The sequence below is a fragment of the Ursus maritimus genome, unplaced genomic scaffold (genome assembly GCF_017311325.1).
Source record: "Ursus maritimus isolate PB19 unplaced genomic scaffold, ASM1731132v1 scaffold_35, whole genome shotgun sequence".
Taxonomy (NCBI): domain Eukaryota; kingdom Metazoa; phylum Chordata; class Mammalia; order Carnivora; family Ursidae; genus Ursus; species Ursus maritimus.
The window spans coordinates 1,294,987-1,314,478 of NW_024426119.1; the positions used below are offsets into that span (position 1 = coordinate 1,294,987).

Here is a 19,492-nt window from a genome sequence, read left to right on the forward strand (position 1 = left end):
GCTATGTTTCCATAATAAATGTGTGTGTGTTAACATTTTAGGAAACCCACAATGGAAGCGGCTGGACAGGACCCACTGGGTGATGTGTAAGTAATGAGGATGATGAAGTTCAGCAGAGGGGCTACTATGGGAAGGATTTGCCCCATGCAGTAGGGAGGAGAACCTCCATGATGCAGGACATATCTCCTCAGGCCCCGGGGGCCTTCCCGGGGAGAAAAGACTTCAGTTTCAGATCTTTGGACTTCCTCATACTAATAATGGTGGGGTTTTCAGAAATAGCTAATGCCTCAAAAAGCAGGTCAGTCTTATTTGGAAAAAAGATCCTCTCCCACCCCCTGCCTCCCACCCAGCCTGTGGGCCTACTTGACTGGGGTAGAAAATATGCAGCATAAACTCCTCAGGGGGCTGTAACAGAAGGGAACTGAAGAAATCCCCTCACCCTGGCAGATCTTGAAACGCTTTATAGGTGGAGTTTGGATTCCGCATACTCCATAAAAAATTTTTAAAAATAAGTAAGTTGGAACGTAATTGTTCATATGAAAAAAATTTTTTCTTCTGCTTTATAAAAGGTTTGTGTTTTAATGGGTTCCATTTATAATATTTAAAATTAAAATGTGATTTGAAGGGCACCTGGGTGGCCCAGTGAGTGGTTAAGAGTCTGCCTTCACCTCAGGTGATGATCCCAGGGTCCTGGGATCGAGCCCCGCATTGGGCTCCCTGCTCAGCAGGGAGTCTGCTTCTCCCTCTCCCACTGCTCCCTTGCTCCTGCTCTCTTGATCGCGCTCTATCTCAAATAAATAAATAAAATCTTTAAAAAATGTTTTAAAATGTGATCTGACTCCAGGAATTTATTCTATGCAAAACACTACAGAAATCAATTTATAATAGAAAATGACAACATAGGGCTGCTTAGACATAGTAGCAGCAGAAGATGGGGGATGATGAGATTACCAGGGGAAATCTTCTCAGGGCTCCTCTGTTTTCCTGTCCTGAGCTCAGTAAGACAGATGATTTTCCTGTAGGCAGGAGATGATGGAAATACCGAAATTAGAAGTCACAAAACAAAACCTTGACTACCTGAACTCAGACCTTGAAAAGGACCTGCAGAGACTGGATGAGGCAAATCAAGTTCTTCTCAGAAAAATTCAAGAGAAGGAAGAAGCTATTCAAAGGTCAGGCTCTGCAGTTGGTGAGGGAAGGGCTTCTTCTTAACTGAATGGCCCTTGGACTAAAGAGAAGGTGGGAGGAAGGTTTCCTTTTTGTTGATAAATCTTGGTGTGTTAAATTCTGAAGCATGAACTCTGATGCCTCCAGAGGCCTTATGTATAGATTTTTGCATTAAAATTTCCACATGAGACTGACATTGTATTGCCACTGCGTCTGGCAGTCAGTCTGGCCCCCCGAGACCTTGGCTTCTTAAGCTGGGGTGCGGGAGGCTTCCTTATGACTAATCTATATCTGAGTGTCCATATTTTTCAGTCTGGAAGGAGAGATTGCGCTGTCACTAGGACGAGCCAAGGAGAGGGAGGAGTTGAACCATATCGCGTCTGAGAAGGAGGAAACCTTGAGGACCCTGGAATCAGAGACAGCAAAGCTGGTGAGAGGGTGTCTAGAAAAGGACCCTGTGGTGCATTTGGCTTGCAGTTTGCTGCTGCTCTCTTTCCCAGGGGATCATCCTCCATGGCCCTTGCTGTGTCTGCAGAAATCAGACGAGAGTGCTCTGAGAACGAAGCACTTGGCATGGGGGCCCCAGGCCTGGGCTCTCTTCCCATTTCCTCTGTGTGGGGCCAGAGTGTCCTTTTCCCCTTGATACACTTACCCCCAGACCATATCGTAGAGACCCACGGAGAGGGAAAGTACAGAAACAGCTGATCTATCCACTTCACTTCTTCCTTTCCACAGGAAAAAAGTAACAAGATTCTAAGCAGGAATGTGGTGGAGCTTCAGAAGAAGGTAAGGTGGGCCATGCTTGATAGAGGCTCATTTCTTAGGAAATCTTGACAGAACCATCTGAACTCCTGAACTCTCTAGTCAGAAAGACCCAAGAATGGGGCGCCTGGGTGGCTCAGTCAGTTAGGCGTCTGCCTTCGGCTCAGGTTATGATCCAGGGGATCGAGTCCCGACTCAGGCTCCCAGCGCAGTGGGGAACCTGCTTCTCCCTCTCCTTCTGTCTGCCACTCCCCCTACTTGGGCACGCGTGCTCTCTCTCTCTTTCTCAAATAAAATAAAATCTTTAAATGAATTAAATAAATAATTAATAAGTAATAAATAAATAAATAAAATCTTTAAAAACAAAAAATGTTAAAAAAAAAAAAAAGACCCCAGAAGTAGTGACCGGCTACGTAGGTGTGCTCTGTCCCCTCCGCCACCCACTGCATCTCTTAGGACAAACTCTGATGAACACCCCCATTTGTTCCCTGAGATTACAGATCTGCTGAGAGAGCTAAGAGACTGACTATAGGAGAAAAGATTTTTCCCTCCCTCCCCCAATTGTTCTGCCTCCTCCTCTCTTCCCTGTCTTCCTCCTTGCTCCCTGGGCAGTTGTTTTCATGGCCTATGGGAACAAAAAGGTCTATCCCGCCAGCCTGGAGTCAGGCAGCTCCCACAACACGAAGGAGACACTCTTCTATCAAGCTTCTACCTGGGATCTAAATTCATTAACCACCACCATTCCATAGCCCCGAGACCCCAAAGTTTGCCACTACCCTAGCTTTTAATGTCTGTGTGCCTCACTCAGTTCATGGTTTTGGGGATTTCAGATTTCAAGGAGACATAAGAACGATGGCTTTAATAAAGAAACCCTAAAGCAGATGTTGGCAGAACTGAAGGTGAGTAGAAGAGCAAACCTAGAGATCTTCTGGGAGATGTGTCTAGGTTTGGGAGGAACTGCTTTCAAGGACTCTCCCGGGCTAGGTATGTCTGTGTGCTTCTCAGAGGAAAGCCAATGTCTTTCATTCCCTCTCCTTTACCTCATGACCTGTGGGGCAGTCATAACATGACTATTCAGGTAACTGCAGAGTAACTTCAATGTCATCAAAGTAGAGGGGATTGCTCAAGACCTCATCACCCATCAGTCACTAGAACACACGTGCTGAAGGCACATCAGGACCTGCCAGGAAGCTTAGGCTCTGAATGACAAACAATACAGATATTCAGGTAGGATGAGAATATGAACTTCCATAATTATACAGAGATGTGTCAATAATCTTATCTCATTGTCCGACCCATGGCTTACAGTCCAAAAAGGTTTTACTTTTAAAATGTAGTTTATCTTTTTCTTCTATTAGAAGGTAAACCCAACGAGGGCGACAGTCTTTGTCTATGTTGCTCACTCCTCTTTCTAGAACGTTGCCTGGCAATAGTAGGTGCTCAATATTTGTTGAATGAATGAATGAACTGGATGCCCCATAGAGGACAGAAACCCTGTTGGGAAACTTTCAGCAGATTTATGTGAGTGCACCCTCTGGAAGATAAGAGGGAGAAAGAGGCCTGTGAGCTTTGGTCAGTTGGGCTAGAGGAAGGAGGGTGGTAAGGCTCAGAGACCAGGCAGTCAGATGACCAAGGCTTAAATGTCAGCTCTGCCATCATGTGATTTTTAAAGAAGCTGAGCACTTAACTTCTTGCCTTTGTCTCCACCTCTATCAGATAGGGCTAATGATAGTGCCCATCCCAGATTGTGAAAATGTGTCCTCAATCTCTCAATACATCATGGCCATTTTTATGGTGTTATTTGCTGGTCTGGAGAGAGGGTAATCATTACCCATTTGTCTTCCACAAAAGAGTGTTATTAACCTTCTGATGTCTTCCAGGTGAGACTACAAAAGTCAACAGAATCCTGTGCAAAGCAAGAGAAGGAACTGCTCAAGGTAGAGGCAGTGTCTCCTCACTGAGGGTCTGTCCAGGATATAAATGGGAGAGCACCCCAAGTCTTAGAAATAGGACAGCCGGAGGCATGGGATGGGGAGGAGCAAGAATACCTGGCAGAGGAATTTCTGATTCACGTGCAGGTGAAGGGCAAGAAAGCTTATATCAGAAGTACTGGTTTCACCATTTCTTAAACACCCTTTTACCTCCAATATTCAAAACACCATTGCTGAATCCCAAACCTGGGATATGAAAACCTGGGCAAACAATTTTTGTTTGGCTCAAAATTATACCGTGCCCATGAATGATGAGATCACTGATTTGTGATATGCTTGTTTTCCCTTAAAATTAGAAGTTGCTAAGTAACCAGCCAAATGTCCAATGCACCAGTTAGGGTCCCCAGAAGCAGCCCAGGCTCGGTTCTGATGAAATTTGTTAATTTTCTCTTCTTTCTAGATAGAAAGCGACTACCAATCTTTGCATCAGCTCTGTGAGGACCAGGCCCACTACATAAAGGTACACTGCCTGCAGGGGCGAGTCAGAGTAGAGGCAGAATTTCTCCAAAGACACGGGTTCCTTGGTTTCTCATTAGGCTAAAATCTGCCACCTGGGAAAATGCCTTTTATACAACAGCAACAACAACAAAACAGATGTATGTTAAGGATTTACTTTGTGCCAGGCATTGGCACATAATTTTTAAGCTCTCAACATAGAGTATTTTTCTACACTAATTTGTCCAGTAAAACTACGGGGATGATATTGTTATAATAAGAGGACACTGGGGTTTAGGGGAGATAGGTAATGTGCCCTGAGAACACAACAGTAAGCATCACAGCTGGGATCTGAATACAAGCAGACTACAAAGCAAGAACTCTTTTTTTCTTTTCATATATATCCATCTTCCCAGTATCTCCCAATTTATATCAGAGCACCTCCCTGCTCGTGTATGCACACTCATGCATGCACTATTTGCACACTCATGCATGCACTATTTGCACACTCACACATGCACTATTTGGAGTATTAGGACTTAGTTTTAGGCCTTAGCTTTAGGAAGATCATCAATGACATCGTGAGGAGATATGGGGAAATTCTTCATCATAACAATTTTTTCTGTTTCCATGGGAAGAAATACCAGGAAATTCTGAGGCAGATGGAAAAGGAAAAAGAGGTGCTGCTTCTTGAAAAAGAAGTGTAAGTTTGGAAAAATGATATCCCTGTTAGATTGCAGTGACGGTCCCCAGGACGTCTTGAAAGGGCGCAGGGCTTCTCGGACCAGTTTTTGTTTTTCTCTGGGGTTTTTGATTTTTGGGTTTTTTTTGCTTAGTCCTTTCTTTAGGTCATAAAACTATTCTCTTATGCTTTCCCCTACAATTTTTTAAAATTATCTTACCATTCACACTTAGATTTGCATTCGTCTGGAATTTGTTTTCTTCTATGGTGTGAGGTAGAGATCAAGATCATGGTTTTGTATGGGGAAAGCCTATTGACCCAGCACAATTTATTTACGAGAACATGCATTTTCAGTGGTGCCTTGTTTTATAAGTCAGGTGACCATATATGTGTGAGACTTTCTGCAGTTTCAACCCAACATTAGGGTTATGTCAGGGTTATTCTTCATTGATTGTCTTTTCCCTTGAGAATGGGCCACATTTTCCTGGTATCTCTGCATGTTGAGCAGTTATGAGTTTCGAACGTTGAACACTATGAATGCTATTAAGAATCTGGGAAATAAATCATCAATGTTGTATGACTTAGAAAAGCACTTTTCATCAGCCCCTCAGATTATGTTATATCATTCTTGGATCTGATCTTTTTCACCCAGATTCAAAGCCCAGAACAACTCTTCCCAAATAGTGAAACCTGGATCAATTCTGGTAGAGACCATCCAAAGCAACATGGTAAGTCTTCCTTGTCCCACACCGGAGTTTTCCCCTATTCCCTCCCTCCCCTGGCTTCTCTCTCCTTGCTCCCCACATCCCCTCCCCTTTTTAATAAACCTAGAGTTAGGACATCATGAAGTTCAGTACCTCGTTCCACACTATGGCAGCTAGGAAGTGGCAGAGTCAGGATTCAAATCCAGACAACCTGGCTCCTGACTCCTGGGTGGCCCTTGGCTACCCTGCGACACTGCCTCTCTGTGACCACATGGACAGGCACAGCTGTGGCTTTTCTCACTTCCCATAGGAGAAGACCATCATTAAGAAACAGAAGAGAATCTTTTGGTACAGGTAAGTGGTAGAATCTTGGTTTTTACCCAATGTAGGCCACACTCACTCTGCAGGAGTGAGTGACTTGGTAGGGGCATAAGGAATAGGATAAAAATGCCCACGAACCAGAAAATACCAGGCAGCCCCAGATTTCTCCCAACTCTTCTTCCCTTCCTTTCCTCAACACCAGAGTTACGCAGAACTTGGTGGCTGGAAAAAGTAGCTGTCTCTTCAATATGACGGCTGCAGGTTGCATTTTACTTTGCATTTCCAGTCTTATGGTTCTTGGTATGACCCCTTTCTATTTTTCAGATCCTGAATGTGATCATCTCTGCTATATCTTTGCTGGGAAGATAGTTCAGGCTCATTAATTTTCTCAGTTCTTTTACTGTAGGCTGTAACATTTTAGAAAACAAAAATCACCTAAACTCTCTATGCCTTTTCTTTCTCAATTTTTGAAACAAGGGGACAAACTCTGAAGTGCTCCATGTGGCACTTTAATGAAAAGCTTCAATTTATGACATTTCAATATAACTAAAGACTGAAGGCCTTAGACCAGATTTCAGTGTGAAATTTTCTTGGGAGCACACAAGAAAACACACACACACACACACACACACACACACACACAAACACACACACCCCTTTTATTGTTTAACTTGGTCTCTTTTGACACTTGATGTTTAGAAAGAACCTATCCTAAAGACTTTGCCTGGATGTTCACCTCAGAGATGTCTCAATCTTATTCTAGAACTGCTTGCGGTAGTAGACCAGCAGAGGACCACTGGTCATGAGACTCACTGGTGTGACAGTCCTGAACATTTTCTGGCAACCCCCAAAAGGCCCGCCCCATATGTAGTAGCTGGAAAATCTCCTTTTGCACCTCCAACTTCTTTCTATATGGACATCTGTTCCGTCAGAGGGCTTACATGTCAGGAGAGCCATACGCAATGCCTAACCACGACACTGATCTTTTTCTGCGATCACCTATCCCCTACCCTCATCCTTTGTGTCTCCATTCCCCATCAGTTTTGCCTGAAGAAAGCAATTCAGTTATTTATGAATGTGAGCTTCACCTCCTACAGCTGCATCCTGGGCTGTCCCTTTCCCCCGGGCTAACCGAGAATGTCTCTTTTCAGACATTTCAGGTGTCTAGTCTTCATGGTCGTGATCTTCATTAGGCTGCTGGGCTATGCGCTTTTCCACCTGCAGTACATAAACCCAGACCTTCTTGTGGATGCCCTCCCCATGGTAATGAGCAGGGATGCCTTGAAGAGGCTGAGGGAGGTCTTATTTCCCTTCTTCACTCTAGAGGTGGAAGAAGTTCTACCACATTAGTCTGAAGTCATGTGGGGGGCTCCACATGGCACCCAGAGGAGAAGGGGAACGTGGCTGTAGCCCCGAATCGGGGATGGGTCAAGAAGGAAGTGGGAGCCTTGACTTGGACATCTGACATCTTCATTTCATTCTATTCCCTTGCTTTCCCTTTGCAGTGGCTCTCTATTAAATAAAGAATATGTTTGACCAGTGTTCGCTCTGTTGGTCTGTGAATTTGGTCTGGAATCCTGGGGCCTCATTAGACATTCACAGTTTCCACCTGTTTTGAGAAAAGCTGCACTTAGAGGACTTGCATTCTCTGCTCCACACTGAAGGAACAGTAGAGAGAAAAATCTTGTCCTCACTTGTAACATTCCCCACGTCCTCTGGAGTGGGCACACAGACTAGTCAGCTGAGGATCATGGGGTGGGTATAAGGCTTGCTTTCAGTCAATATTTTAACAACCTATTGTCCTTCCTAAAGGTTTTTATATCTCACTATGTATTAGAGGAGTGGATGTCCCTAAAAGCTAATCTTTTTTTTTTTTCATGTGCACAGATGGTTACTCATTGTCAACTGAGAAGAAAATTACCCTAAAATTCAAGTGACATATAAAATGTAGTATGTAAAATCAGCAAAACACGATTTTGCACCTACCTATCATTCCTATCATTCAAATCCTAATTCAAATGCCATCTCTCCCATAATGTCTCCTCTGATCCCTCCGGACCTGAGACAGCTTCACTTGCCTTCTTCTGAATACTCTTTGCACCTTTGACTTCTCCTTCCTCCTATACATTCGTCAGGCTCTCGCTTTCTGATGACATTTTGTCCTTTCGAGACCATTCTTGACACAGGTTTTAACCACATTTTACTTGCACAGCAATGCCAGAATGGCAGAGATACACTGTATGTTTGCTTTGGCTGTAGACGTGACCCTGCCCCACCTTTTCTTTTGGGGTCTGGGAAGGAGAAGGTGAAAAAGGTCTCAGGATGACCCCTAAAAAATGAAAAACTGATCAACAGCGCCCTCTTGTGGCCATACACAAGCTCTTTGCGTTCCAGCGGGCTTCCCCTAAGAGGGCAGGAATGTGATCGGCCAGTTGAAACAAAAAGATGGATCTGTTGTCACTTTGGGGACAATTCTCTTTATGAGCTTTAATAAGTACAATTAGTATTCATCAATTCAACAAATACTTATTGAGACTCTTCCTTGGACCAGACAGTGTTCTAGGCACTGGGATTATAGCAATGAACAAAACAAAAATCTCTGCCCAGATTCTAGTGAGTAGAGGCAATTAATCGATCATTAAAATATAGAAATGACAGATGATATTAGGTGCTATAAAAGGTTAGGTGGGGGAGGAGGGAGGGAATGACGAGAAGCAGCAGCTACAATGATCACTTGACAAGGTAGCAAGATAGCCAAGGCCTGAATGAGATGAGGAAGCCATGTGGATGGCGGGGGCTTTGGAGGGTGGGGAGGTTGTGCTGTAGTTGACAGGGAGACAGCAAGTACACAGCCTTGACCTTGGAGTGTGCCTGGTGCATCTGAAGTTCCTCTGCTGATTCCACGCTCATACCTTTATAACGAACGGTCCCCTCATTAAATTCTTCATTGGAATTCTCCAAGTTCAATTCTGGTTTCTGCCAGCACCATAGCTGATACTATTCACTGGCAGAAGCATTCTTTAGGCTGGAGGGTTTCAGCACTGGAGTGATTCTAAGACTGTAGATATATGTGAAGAAAATGGCTGCAACTGGCCAAGAAACGTATACCCAGAGTATTATTCCTGTGCCATCTCCAGTCACGCAATGCCTCATAAGTTCACGGAACTCCCAGGTTCTCCTCTAGTGCCCAGCCCTTCCCACAGACACATCCTAGGTAGACGTGGGAGCATCCCAACACTCAAGACTGGCTACGAAATGGGAGCTTGGGAAACAAGGACACTGTAGCCCCATGCTTGCAGTCGGCATCCAGTGGGGACTTGGAAACTTGAAGCTGTGTTGAAAAGCCATGTTGCAAAAGCACAAATGGGCTTTTCTACCACCCAGATAGCCTGCCTCCAAGCAGGACGTTGGCTCAGAGGGGCCCGGCCTGGATAGCATTCCCAAATCTGAGAAGCAGAAGAGGGGTCACTGCTACTTTACGTGACCAGTGCTGAGCTGGACATCCGACTTACCATGCCCCACCAAATTCATCAGTTTTGAGAGATTTTAACAAAATAATCCCAAGCGCCTAGCACCACAAAAGGTCCACGGAGGGTATTCAACCACGAGGAGCTTCCATTCCCTTACATGGGATACAAGTTTGCCTTTATCCAGTAGCTAAATCTTAGTTCTGTCTTAGAAAGCCACATCTCCCAATGAACGTTCCCCAGTCCTTCAAGCTGTCACGTGACATGGCTTCTAGAATTGCATTATCTTATTCACCCTTCCCTGGACACCTACCGACCTGAACAGAATACTACAGATGAGGTCTGGCTGACAAAGTACAGTAGCTCTCTTCTCCTTTATTCAGAGCCCTGATGCGTCCCAAGAGTTCATTAGCCATTTTGGCATCTGTATCAAACAAAGCTATATGCTTGGAGTTAACCAAAGTCCCCTTTTTTTAAGATTTATTTATTTTGAGAGAGTGAGTGAGAGCAAGCACAGGGGTTGAGGGAGCAGGACAGGAAGAGAATCTTAAGCAGACTCTGTGCTGTGCTGAGTGTTGGGAGCTCGACATGGGGCTCAATCCCACAACCCCGAGACCATGACCTGAACCGAACCCAAGAGTCGGTCACTTAGTCGGCTTTGCCACCCAGGTGCCCCTCAGCCGAGATCCTCAACCTTTTTGAACATGAATATTCTTACTGTACATCTCCTCTACTTCGTGTTTGTGCAGATTAAGAGATTACATGCAGGATTTACCACGTGCTCGGTTCAATTTCATCTTGTTGGTTCATCTTCAGGTTAGTCTACTGCAATCATTCAAAACCCCAGTTCGATAAAGGAATAAATTAGCCTGTTTAGATGCCAGAGACACCTGGTAGAGCAGAAACTGCTGGAGCAGGGAGGCTTGGGGGTGAAGTCTCCTTCGGTCTTATAATAATTGTTGACCCCAGGCAGCTAGTTAACCCTTTCTTGAAGGTGGCTAACCTCTCTCTCCCCCAGGAGCCTGCTACAACAGCTGCAAGTTCCCAGTAAGTATTCTGAAACGGAATTTCTTTGGGTCTGGAGGCTTGAATTCAATTAAATGGATTAGGTACTCTCCTTGTATCTTCTCACCTATCTTAAAACTTAATTACCTGTTAACTATTTCAGACTATCCTCTTTATCATGCAAAAGATCAATTTCCTTGATAAGGAAGGTTGAGTGAAATAGGACCCTTATCTATGAACTTGACACCCCATGCCCTAAGAAGTGGCATATCTCTTTCATTTCTCCTGTTCCAAACACAGCATTAGAAATGCCTCTTTTAAAAAAAGGCACTTTATAATATCTTTTTGCCAGCCCCAGTGTTGCCTGAAAAAAAGCACTAAATATGGTGTCAAGACTTGGACCCTGGTCCTGGCTTTTGTGTTACTTCTCTGATTTTAAACAAGCCACACATCCTTTCTGGGCCTGAGGTTGATTTCTGGGTGCTTTCTAACACCATCCATGCTGACGTTCTTTGATTCCGTAACTCCTCCACTCAAGTCCTTGCATGAGCGAGAAACAGCCCTGGAGTAACCTTCCCAAGCCTGTCAGGCTTCATCCCTCCCAGTGGTCTCAGCCCTTTCCTGGCCTCTCCCCTTTCCCAAGCGATCCCTTTGGAAACTGGCAGTGATTCCCTCACTTTTCCTTGTCAGGAGTCTCAGGGGGTGATGCTCCTGTAATTCTTATCATCTTGAGAAGAAACAGTACTTCTTAAGAGTGAGTAAAGAAGTTTGGTTTAAAGGCCTGGTTCAACAAATATTTAATGAGTTCCTAGTATGTGCCAGGCACTGCACATGAATGTACTGGAAGGCAGAGAAGAAAGGGGGAGTAGTTCAAGACATAAGCAATAAACCGTCTCTCAAAGACTCTGGATGTTGCAGCAGATTCCAACATTCAACATCAAGGTTATAGGTAACTCCGAAGCTTATCTGAAGTATAGACGCTGGCTTAACTGGGGCTCAGAGATACCCATAGCACATGTATTGATCGCCTACGGTGTTGCAGACACAGCACTGCATACTTCCATATGGTCTCCATTTCATAGTTTGGTCAACTGGCCAAGATTATCCAGTTAGCATACGGCAGAACCAGGGCGCATGGGCCACCTCTTGACTCCCTAGGACAGTTGCCTTTCATGTTTCGGATGTAATAAAGACCCTTGAAGTCATCTCCAAATCCAATATTAGTCTGCTAGATAGAACTACTGAATCAGTAATTGTAGTCAGTTACTTATTTTCCTCTCTCTTTTATGACTTGCTTAAAGTTACCACAGAGATCCAATATCATTCCAGTCACTGTGTTACATTCTACTTTGGAGCTCAATACTACCTCTAGTTTAATGATTAAAATTAAAAATGCATTGGATAATGCTTTATTAAGGCAGCATGGGCCATCCATACCTTAGTATGAATACAAGGTGAGAGAACTGGATTCTACTGGGGGGTCCTGAAAGAAATATTAAGGCCACTGTCGCCGGCAGGTGGGTGAGGGCGTTGAATTGAGGGAGTCATAGGATGGTGACTCCCCCAAGAGCAGCTTTGCCTGGAGTGGCTTGTAAGGAGCCCATAAAAAAGCTCTGGTCCTCCCACACAGCCATGTCACTCTCATGTTACAGCTGGTAGTATTACAAAATTGGACTTACAGGGAATCCAACCCAACCCAGGGGTGCCATTGTCCCCTGCAGGTTGCTCTTTTGCAAAGCCCAGTTGAAATGTTCATGGTGGGTCTTTTTCCCACATTCCACATAGTGAAATCCTTGCCTTGATGCCATGGTCATCACTCCCTGTGTGTGGGTGCCAGCTTGAAACAGCAGCATCAGTTTGTCCCTGCGGGAGTTCAGTGAGTTTGGATCCTGAAAGGCTCTATCGTCCCCGAGCTCAAGAGCTGCTGGCTCTGTGACAGAGACCATGAATGGGCAGGCGCTGCACCCTCCGCTTGCTTGAGCTGGTGGAAGGCTTCCCTGCCGTTCTCCTTGTGGCTCTCAGGGGGCAAAGCTGCCCCCGTGTGTAGCCAGCAGTCTGTAGGAGCCTGACCCCCTGCTTGGAGTTGGGATTTCTTTTGCTTCTGGGAGCTTTGTTGGCAGGTTGGTGAAGCATGGGTCTAACTGGAAGCTTTTTAGGTTCTGAATTTTTCAGCCCCACTGAGCTAAGTCACAGAAAAATGAAAAAGCAGTGATTTCTGGCAGTTATGAGGAGAATGACAATTTGGGGGGTGGTGAGATGGGGTGGATCAAATAGAGCAGAGAGGGACAGGGCATGTGGCAGAAGGAGAAAGTCCAAGAGGGTCTGATGGGAAAGGGGATGAATTTCCTGGCTATGGATCCTTCCTTCCTTTTGCTAGAATTTTCCTGCTGCAAATGTAGGTGGTTAGGAGATTCTTTACCTTCCAGGCCAGTTTCACCTGGAACTATATTTGCATTCACCTTTAAACAAAACCACATCAGTACTGCAGTCTGGAAATAAGAGGTAAATCTGAGATTAGGTGCTGAAAGGTCCACCTGCCTCTCCAGGCATGGTGTGAGTATCTCTGGTCTAGGAACCTGATGAGTCAACGTAAGCCTGGAGCCTAACCAGTGACTTCCTGGGAAATGGGAAACTTACCTTCTCTGCAAGGTTTTGTCCTACTGAGAAGATCACCACTGACCAACCTTACAAGAAAAAATTTCAATTCACCAAATTTTAGTGTCCCTCCTACCTGCACTATTGTGCTAGGAAAAATAGGCACAACAGGATTGTGTATTTTATTATCTAATTCCTACATTGAAAGAGTTTAGGGGCGCCCGGCTGGCTCAGCAGCTGCCTTCGGCCCAGGTCATGATCTCAGGGTCCTGGGCTCGAGCCTACTTCTCCCTCTCTTCCCCGCTTGTGCTCTCTCTCGCTACCTCTCTCTCTCAAATAAATAAAATCTTTAAAAAAAAAGTTTATAATCTATTAGCAAGGAAAAAAGAAAGTACTCAGTAACTGTTATGCAAGGAAAAATTAAACACCAAGAAAAAGATACAGAGTACCAGGGAGGCTCAAAAAGAAAAAATGAAAGAAGGAAGGAAGGAAGGAAGGAAAGAAAGAAAGAAAAAGAAAGAAAGAAAGAAAGAAAGAAAGAAAGAAAGAAAGAAAGAAAGAAAGAAAGATAACATGAAGAACGGGAAGGAGCTAATGGAGGAGGTGTCATTTGATTTAAACATTGACAGAGAGATAAGATTTCAATCCCTGAAGATCAAGGAGGAAGAGCTTCCTAACTGAGGGGAGGTGAGAAACAATAATCCAAAAATTCCCCCAGGCTTTTAAATAGACTAATCTAAACTGCCCAGGGAGAGCACAGAGTTACACTAATCCTTTGAATTTTGAAAGAAAATTCTCCCAGGAGAGAAAATCTTAACAGGGGCTTACTTGATTACTAATTGTTCAAGAGACATTATTAATTATTCACTTACATTTGGTATGCAAGAAAGTTCAAAATGGATTCAATAAGCTTGTGTCTCCAATGGATTAGATACTGATGGGACTGGAGGGAGAAGAATGTACCAGATAATGGTGAGGGCCCTCTATTGGTTTGCAAACTGGCCCACATACACAGAAGGCAAGGAAAGACAGAAGAAAGAGGCCCCTCCAGGTCAGTAGGTGGCAAGTTTGGTAACCAAGGGAACTTAGCCATGACACTTGTCTTGGGTGCCTGCAAAATGAGTAGATCTCTTCAGCTGCTGGCCAGAATCTTAACAGTTTTATAGAGACCTTAACTAGATTCTGTGAAGGATTCCAGCCAGATGATCTCAACAACACTTGGCTCTCTCAAATCTATATCCTAGAGGCAGCTTCTAGTGCTGGGAAAGCAGATGGAAAGCACATTCCAAGGACAGGGCAGGGGGGAGGAGCCACCAATTGCCCAGTGGACCTCATGGGTCATCCAGTGGTCGATTCCTCTCAATGACCTCTTCTAGCACCCTCCTGGGTGAAACTTCCTAAATTCTTAAAATTTCAAGGCCACTGATTTTCAGAAACATGCAGACCAAAGTGAAACATTAATTAGTAAAGGAAAGGAAAAGAGAAAGAATATTTTGTGGGCCTAAGAAAGAAGAACCTAGGTATTTCCTTTACACCAGAGAGTCTCAACCTACATTAGAATCACGTGGGGATATTTACAGATCTTGGTGCTTGGGCTCCAACCCCAGATTGATTTCATTTGGGGGCACTGATATTTTTGTAAAGCCCCTGTTCCCCCAACTCCCCATTGCAGGTGATTCCAATATACAGCCACGGTTGAGAACAGCTGCTCTAAAAGTGTTTAGAGTAACCTCCAGACTCCTTACGCAAAGATGAGAGAGGGGTAGGAAGAGCTTATTTCCAAATTGGGAAAATAAGTGAGAAGATGCAGGGACATTTCTATATAAGAAGAGAGTTCACTTCAACACGAAGGCACCCATTCTGATTTTTCTTTCTTCATATTTATAGCTGTTTTGGCAAATTTCCAAATCTTTGGGTTTACATTTGCTCTCACCTCTCTTGCCTTGATAAGAAGTATCTTTACATGTTGGGTCCTTCGTAGTCCATGGAAAGAGGATAGAGATCAGGATAAAGCAGCAACTTGCCCCTTCCGGATGTAGAAGTAAGGATAATGGCCCCACCAAAATACCATATCCTAATCTCTGGGACCTGTCGGTATGTACCTCACAGGACACTCTGCGGATGGGATTAAAGATCTTGAGATGGAGAAATTATCCTGTATTTTCTGAGTGGGCCCAGTGCAATCACAAGGCTTGTTACAAGCGAAGGAGGAAAGGAAGAGAGTCAGCTGGAGGAGCTATGAAGACAGAAGCAGATGTCAAAGCGATGAAAGATGGAAGGAGGCCATGAGCCAGGAAACGCATGCAGCCTCTAAAAGCTGCTAAATATTTTACACACATTATCTTACTTAATCCTCCCAACAACCATGTTCTATATGTCCTTTACTGCCCCTTTTATGGAGGAAGAACCAAAGACTCTGAGGGTTAAGACTGGTATTTCTTAGAATCTGAAATGTCATGAGCACCTGGTGGTGCAGTCCGTTAAGCCTCTGACTCTTGGTTTCAGCTCAGATTATGATTTCAGGGGCGTGAGATCGAGCCCCCTGTTGGGGCTCCACACTCAGCCGAGTCTGCTTAAGATTCTCCCTCCGTCCCTCACTCACCCTCTCGAAAATTAATAAATAAATCTTAAAAAACAAAACAGAATCTAAAATGTCACTAATTGTTGGATGCACCATTATAGCAGGCACAACTAGGGGAAAAAAGCTAATTAAATTATGTGTGTCATCAACCACACCATTTCTAGTTCTAATTCAAAAATCACAAAATAAATGAGACAAAATCTTCCATGTGATAACTCCTACATTGTTCTGTAGAAAAATCAAGTGTTAAATTCTTGAAAACCTGTTTTACTTTAAAAAATTCCTCTTTGGAGCCCTTAAAGCTTCCTTGTCCAGTATGGTAGCCACTAGCCACATATGCCTAGTCCAAAACGAGATGGGAAGTAGGTGAAAATGCCAATAAAAGAAAGTTAAGGGGGTGCCTGGGTGGCTCAGTCGGTTAAGCGTCTGCCTTCGGCTCAGGTCATGATCCAGGTCCTGGGATGGATCCAGTCCCATGTTGGGCTCCCTGCTCAGTGGGGAGCCTGCTTCTCCCTCTCCCTCGGACCCTCCCCCTGCTCGTGCTCTTGCTCGCTCTCTCTCTCTCAAATGAATCAATAAAAAATCTTTTAAAAAATCTTAGAAAAGTTAAGCATCTCACTAGAAATTTTCTGTATTGACCACACATGGAAGTGATAGTATTTTGATTAATTGGATTAAATAAGATAATATTAAATCAATTTTGCTTCCTTCTTTTTACTTTTTAATGTGGTTTCTAAGGATTTAAAATTACTCATGTGGCTCACATTCTATTGCTCTTGGACGGCACTGCCTTAAAGCACGTGGGTAATCTGCCTATTAGGTAAAGTAGCACAATTCTGGAGTTACGGAGTGATTTTGTGCTTTTCTTCAAAGCAGAAAGGATGATGTCACAAAATCTACAAGATTCAGGGAGGGTGGGGGGTGTGTGTGTTGTTGGAAGCGGAAGGGGTCAGGGCATGATGCCCATTCAGGTATTCACTTTGGAATATGTCACTTTTTAATATTTTTATTGCAGTAAAATGTATATAATAAAGTGTATTACTAAGCATTTTTAAGTGTATAATTCAGTGGCATCAAGTATATTCACAGTTGTGCAACCATCAACCCTATTCATCTCCAGAACTTCTTCATCTTCCCCAACTGGAACTCTGTACCCATTAAGCAAATAATTCCCCACTCTCTTCTCCTCCTAGCCTCTAACAACCATCACTCTACTTTTCGTCTCTATGAATCTGACTACTGTAGATATCTCCTATAAGTGGAATCATACATGTCCTTTTGTGTCTGGCTTATTTCACTTAGTACAATGTCTTTGAGTTCATTCACTCATTTCTTTTTAAGGATGAATAATATTTCATCCTATTACTCATCCTATGTTTATACCACATTTGTTTATCCATTTATCTGCTCAACGATGCAGTATGTCGCTTTGCACTTGCTATGTCACTTATAATCGTTCTACTTTTGATGAAGAGCTTTAGCTCTGATTTATCTCATTTTGTCCTATTGGAAGACTTATAACAGAGGGGCTCTTAATAGATTCCTTTTAATGAATCGTGCTTCTCAGAGCTATTTACAAATTCGGCAATTTTTAGAAGAACCAAGAGCACACATTCCCTGACACGGCATCAATAGATTTTGCCAAGTTAGAAGAAACTCTGTTTGCAAATAATCTGGCACAAGGTCACCCTGACAAGACAGTCCTATTAGGGTGCTGAATCCCCATGACACGATTTAAGACTAGGAACTCAGTGCTGTTCTACCATAATATTTATCCAGTGCCTCCTGTCTACAGCCTGGATAAACAGACATTCTACAAGGTTACTTGGGTCTAGTGAATCTGTGCCTAGCAAACCAGGACGCAAAATCTTTTCCTCCTCTCCAGCGTCCTCTATTAACAAAGCTTAACACTCGGCCAACCAGCAGAGGAACAATATTTAGGAGCCATGATCCATTTTCACAGAGCAGGCAAAAAGGATGAAGTTGAAGTTCAGAGTCAATCTCCTGTAACTGGCACAAAAACCTAATGGATGGCGGAGCAGGACCTGCACGACCCCCGCACGCGGGGCTGAGCAATCCTACTCTCACACGCAGGAAGGGAAGAGAGGTTGTGGGGACTGAAGGTGGAAGGATCTAATGATATGTAAAGGATTGGCTGTTTTTTTGAAGACCCCCAAAGATGCCTTTGTGACCTGAAATGAATGAACAGGAGTATTCTGGGTCAGGTTAGCCAAAGTGTTTAATAGTGTTACAGGAGAAGGATCATACGGTCCACCTCCCCTCCCAGAGGTGAGGCCATATATGTTCTTTCAGCGAGCGTTTAATGAGCATCTACTATGTGCAAGGACTACTCTACTCACCGAGGAGACAGTGGTAAACAAGGCAATGCCTGACCTCTTGGCCCTTAAAAGAGAACAAGACAATGAATAAGAAACAGAACAACGGACTATTAACAAGACAATAGATAACCAAAAAATTAAAACAGATATGAAGGGTGATACACAGGAAACACTCTGGGTGATGTCATAAAAAGTAACAGGGAGAAGGGTCAGCTGAATTAGATCGGGTACACTGGAAAGGTTCCTCTGCTGGGGTGACATTCGGATTGAGAACTAAAGGATGAGACAGAGCTAGGCAAGCAAGGAGCCAAGGGAAAAGCATTCCAAGAAGAGAGAAGAGCAAGGGCAAAGGCCTTGAGGTGGAAATCCCTGGCTTTGCTAAGAGTGGGCTGGGAGGAAGGGAGAGATGGGGGGAGATGGGGAGGCTAGCGAGGAGAGGAATTTTTCATCAACAGCCAGAGTAAATTAAGGGCCAATTCACATCCTTGCAGCAGGCAGAGGCGCTGACAGAAAGAAGAGCCCTAGGATCCCATAAAGAGAAAGAGAAATCATCTAATTACAGTGTCTGTAAATATCCTTGAGACACTTCAGCATAGGTAGTGTGGCATTATGCGTCCGTATAGATTCGGTTAAACTGCAGCCTGGCTTCAGCTGGTAATCCAAACATGAATGCAGCTGGCCTTGAGAGTCAGGTAGCATCAAATCAGAAAGCCTATGCTCTAAAGGCAACAAGTGCATGAACTTCTTTTATCTATTAATCAATACCAGAAGCTTGGGTAATGAAATGAATTTCTTTTTTTTTTTTGTATGAAATGAATTTCAAAATGAGTTTCATCTACAAAATTCATGGCTAGTTAATATGTTTGAAAATTGGGAAGCTGACTCTTACTGGTGAAATTAAGGGTATGCAATCTTGCAGAATGGACAAAATATTTTTAATCTACTCCCTATTCATTCCTGAAAAGAGAGTATAAGAATCCAATGAGGTATATAGGCTGTACCTTATACATGGAACTCAAGACTTGATTCCAAATTCATTCTGTTCCCAGCCACTGAGGATTGCTAATCCATGGCCACCTCCAACTTTTTAGTGACTACTTTTTTTTTTATTGTTGTTGCTAAAAAGAACCTGAGCGAGTTTGCATGACTAAATTGGCTTATATCCATTTGCAACACATTTCCCTAGTGACAAAAAACTGACAGCGGGCATTTAACAGAGAACAACTGGGGGAAAGCAACCTTCTCTAAATATAGATGAGGATTCTAGATTTCAAATTTGAACATGACTAACTGCATGAGAACATGCACATTTCTGGCAATTAGCAGTAAATTCTCCAATATGAGGGAAAGACCATCCCAGAATGGAAGGGATATGGAACGAGAACAGAAGTCTAGATAAGAGGTTCTAACACCCTTTCAACAAGGCTTCTATTATGAAGAGAA

General features: G+C 43.7%; 1 protein-coding gene across 1 annotated transcript; it reads left to right on the forward strand.

Annotated features, from left to right (window-relative positions):
• The first annotated feature begins 51 nt into the window (after nt 1-51).
• On the forward strand, nt 52-7,412 carry LOC103673500 (transmembrane and coiled-coil domain-containing protein 5B-like). Its single transcript, XM_040620665.1, has 11 exons — nt 52-86; nt 1,023-1,172; nt 1,480-1,597; nt 1,903-1,953; nt 2,760-2,828; nt 3,810-3,866; nt 4,321-4,380; nt 4,994-5,058; nt 5,690-5,765; nt 6,052-6,095; nt 7,214-7,412. Exons 1-11 carry the CDS (start codon nt 52-54, stop codon nt 7,410-7,412), a joined length of 924 nt encoding a protein of 307 aa, XP_040476599.1.
• The last annotated feature ends 12,080 nt before the right edge of the window (nt 7,413-19,492 follow it).

What these genes read in the sequence shown, in the direction of transcription:
- LOC103673500 (XM_040620665.1), top strand. Translation starts at nt 52, where the DNA reads ATGGAAGCGGCTGGACAGGACCCACTGGGTGATGT. An exon ending in AATCAGAGACAGCAAAGCTG is followed by an intron (nt 1,598 to 1,902) that starts GTGAGAGGGTGT and finishes TCCTTTCCACAG; the next exon opens with GAAAAAAGTAACAAGATTCT. An exon ending in ACCAGGCCCACTACATAAAG is followed by an intron (nt 4,381 to 4,993) that starts GTACACTGCCTG and finishes TTCCATGGGAAG; the next exon opens with AAATACCAGGAAATTCTGAG.